General features: G+C 60.0%; 1 protein-coding gene across 1 annotated transcript in view; it reads left to right on the top strand.

The window, feature by feature from the left end:
- The window catches only part of LOC113204096 (NAD(+) hydrolase sarm1), a gene marked incomplete in the record, with an annotated part of 76,297 nt that overhangs the window by 39,062 nt on the left and 34,000 nt on the right, over window positions 1-3,235 (top strand). The window contains 3 exon segments of the mRNA XM_052271262.1: window positions 179-274; window positions 716-1,213; window positions 1,307-1,474. Of these exon segments, the coding sequence (XP_052127222.1) occupies window positions 179-274; window positions 716-1,213; window positions 1,307-1,474 (762 nt within the window).

The raw sequence follows: 3,235 nt of genomic DNA, 5'->3' as shown, positions 1-3,235 counted from the left end.
CACCCTGCCCCCTTTATTCCGCACAATTTACACCCGGCCGTCGGCCAAAATAAAACTTTCCCTGTGAGTGGGAGCGGTGATGGCTTTCGGTCGCATGCTGGCCGCTGATGCTGCTGTAGTTGTCGAAAATAAACACATTTCTTGGAAATAATCTCCATGTCCGTTTGCTTGTTTTCAGATGTCCGACTTCCCTGGCGAGGTGGTCGAGAATGGTGATATGTCCGCCGTAATGGAGAACCTCACCCAGAAGAGCGCCAAACAGCAACAGCAACAGGTAAAGCGGGAATTACATTAACATCGAAATGGGGTTATCTTTCTTCACCCCCGTCTCTTCCCTCATTGACTGCCGGGCGCATGACGAGTCGCAGGCTCGCCAAACAGTAAACTAAAGTCAAGTCAAGTAGTCACTTCGGTGGAATACTGTACTCCCCCGCCCCCTTCTTTTCCCTTGCCCCTTTCGCAAGTAGATCAGATTTGGAGGGGGCCGAAGGGTGTGGCCATGTGTGTTGTGTCGGTGGCTGTCGGTGGGCCTGCTGGGTCTGGGCGCACTGGTGGGCGGGCTATGCCTTTGCCACCCGCGGTCAGTAGCCAGCTGACGGCCGGACCCCGCCTCGTCGGCCCCTAGCGCCAGCACGGGCGTGGGTAGGCGCGTCGAAGGGTTTACCGAGCGGACAGCTCGCCACTTCTCTTACCTTCTTTCACGTTTGACCTTCAGATCTCTTCGTCGGCCACGGCGTCTACCTCGTCCTCCAGCAGCCGGATCTCCACGTCGACGTCGTCCTCGAGCTCGCAGCGCGTCCACGTGTCCTCGTCCGAGATGAAGGCCTCGTCCATGAAGTCGGACCTGTCCGAGCTCAAGTCGAGCATCAGCGAGATGAAGAACCTGTCCACGCTGTCCAACATGGCGGCCTTCAACAGCCGGCTGAGGAGCTCGCTCGAGGAGCTGGACCGGGACGACCCGCCGACGGGTGACGGTGAGCCGCTCGTCACCTTCCCGGACCCCGACACGCCGCCCCCCATGAACGGCACGGTGTCGCTCGTGTCGCCGCCGCTGAGCATCGCCAGCTCCAGGTCGCCGCCGCTCGTCGGCACGCCCGTCCTGGGCGCCAACGGCCTGGCCATGGCCTCGGCCGCTACCTCCTCCATGTCCTCGTCGGCGGAGACCTCCGTCAAGTTCGAGCAGAAGAGGGTCACCTCCGCGTCCAAGACCAAGGTAAGGTTCACGAGCTCATGAGATCACTTCTTACTGAGCCAGAGGCTGTGTGCGCGGTGGTTCTCACCCTGGGTGCGCTTTCCCTTCCCGCAGGTGGTGACGGAGGGCTTCACGGCGGAGCAGCAGGCGGCGCACGCCGCGGAGCACAAGAGCGTGACGGCGGGTGAGATGTCGTACCAGGAGGCCACGGGCGTGCAGGCGCTGCGCCAGCGGCTCGAGATGGACGGCCTGGCCGCCGAGAAGACCGTCGCCATGAAGCAGGTGGGTAGTGTTCAGGCGCCAGTCAGTGGCGGAGTGGTCGAGTGCGGCGCAGTGCATGAAGGCCGCGGGCTGCGTAATTCTGGAGGCACGGGGTGTGGCCGGGGTGGGCCGGGAGTGGAGCCGCAAAGCGGGCAACTTTATGCGGCCTCATCAACTGTCGCCCCGCGTGCCTTGGGGGCCATGGGGTGCGTGACACACGGGGACGCGGGGCCTACCGCACCCCACCGCACCCCTCACCCCGCCACGCCACGCCACGCCACGACGCCCCTAAGCCCCATAGACCCACAGACCCATGGGATGCGCATCGCGTGCGCTGCTTCCGCAAAAAAAGTTCGCCGTCTCTTTGGCGTGCCGCTACCATTTCCTTCTTGTGTTGACTTTTATTGTAAAAACAGGAAAAAAACAATTTTGTCCCTAACGCCCTAACTAATGCCGTCCTCCATGGCCTTTAGTTTGAGTATGCGGTTGATCGGCAATCGTTGATCGGCAATTTTGTTGAATCAACAGAGCAACAGTGCGAAAAGATGTAAAAGTATTTTAGTGGCGGATCTTTTAAATGCACGTAAACCTAGAGCAGCAAGGCAATAGAACCTGATAAAGCAGACTAGACCTCTCCCCTTTTCTCGTCGTCGCCACTTCCACCACCAACCGCCTCGTCGTCTCCTCCCATTTCGCCGAGCTCGAGGGGACAGGAGATGTGGGCCGAACAACTTTTACGGGGTGGGATGAGGTGGCTCAAGTAAGTTTTGTGGGATGGGCCACACAAGATTGACCTTACTGCCGCGGTGCCATCGACGGGGGGCGATAAGTAAACTGTTGATGCCCGCAAACACAAAGGCGTGGGATCCGACTTGTTGCACCGGGAAAACGTGAGGAAATGTTTATTTTCCGACGCTATATTGAGTTTTGGCGAATAAAGTTAGTCGAACCAAAATTTTGCCTTTCGTCCGGCTATTATCAACCTGGAGGGAAATCGCTTCAGAGTGGAATACAAAAGTGTGCCAATGAAACCGCTAGTGTAGCATAGACATTCATTTGCCGCCTCGCTGTCTGCTGTCACACCGTCTAGCTGAAAACTTATCGTTTCTTAAAACTTTTGTCAATAGTGGACTCCCAGCCATCAGCAAACACATCGCGTGTCTCCCGCTGCCTCCCCCGGCCCGTGCTCGCACCTCCCTCCCCTCTCCCCCTCCCCTCCAGCCAGCTACCCCTCGCGGGGCCCAGGCCTATGCCGCGCGCTCAGATCGATCGGTAGTGTGGCGAGGGTATGCGAGGGGCGGGCGGTGGTGCCCGATGCAGGGGGAGGGGGAGGCCGCCGGTTTCTTGGCAGGGAAGGGCTGCGAGTTGCACCGTCATTGGTTTAACTTCACTACCGCATCCCTCGTGTTTTGAAAACAGAAGCATCCCGATCACGGTCGAAAATTAAATTTTCGTTCCGTTGGGGCGAGTTGTGTTGACCCCCGCCCCTCCCCTCCTACCACTGGGACGGCACCCTTCCGTGCGGCGCCGTCCCGTCCGGCTGTAGCTGGGGTGCGCCGGGCGCCTGCCGCCTGGACTGGAGTGGGGTCCTGGGGTGCTGGAGTGTGAGCAAGGGCCGTCGGGCGAGACGTGGCGCCATTCAGACCGCGTCGCCCTCGTCTCCAGCGCAGTCCCAGACACCCCTCTCCCCCTCCCCCGCCCCCGGCCGGAGCGCAGCGCGCCCAGCGGCGCATTGCAAGGTCACCCTGCTGGACTTCTCAAAGAATTCAGTGCAATAACGGA

This window comes from Frankliniella occidentalis, unplaced genomic scaffold, assembly GCF_000697945.3.
Source record: "Frankliniella occidentalis isolate FOCC.00 unplaced genomic scaffold, Focc_3.1 Scaffold156, whole genome shotgun sequence".
Lineage (NCBI taxonomy): Eukaryota > Metazoa > Arthropoda > Insecta > Thysanoptera > Thripidae > Frankliniella > Frankliniella occidentalis.
This window is presented reverse-complemented; position numbering and strand designations above follow the sequence as displayed.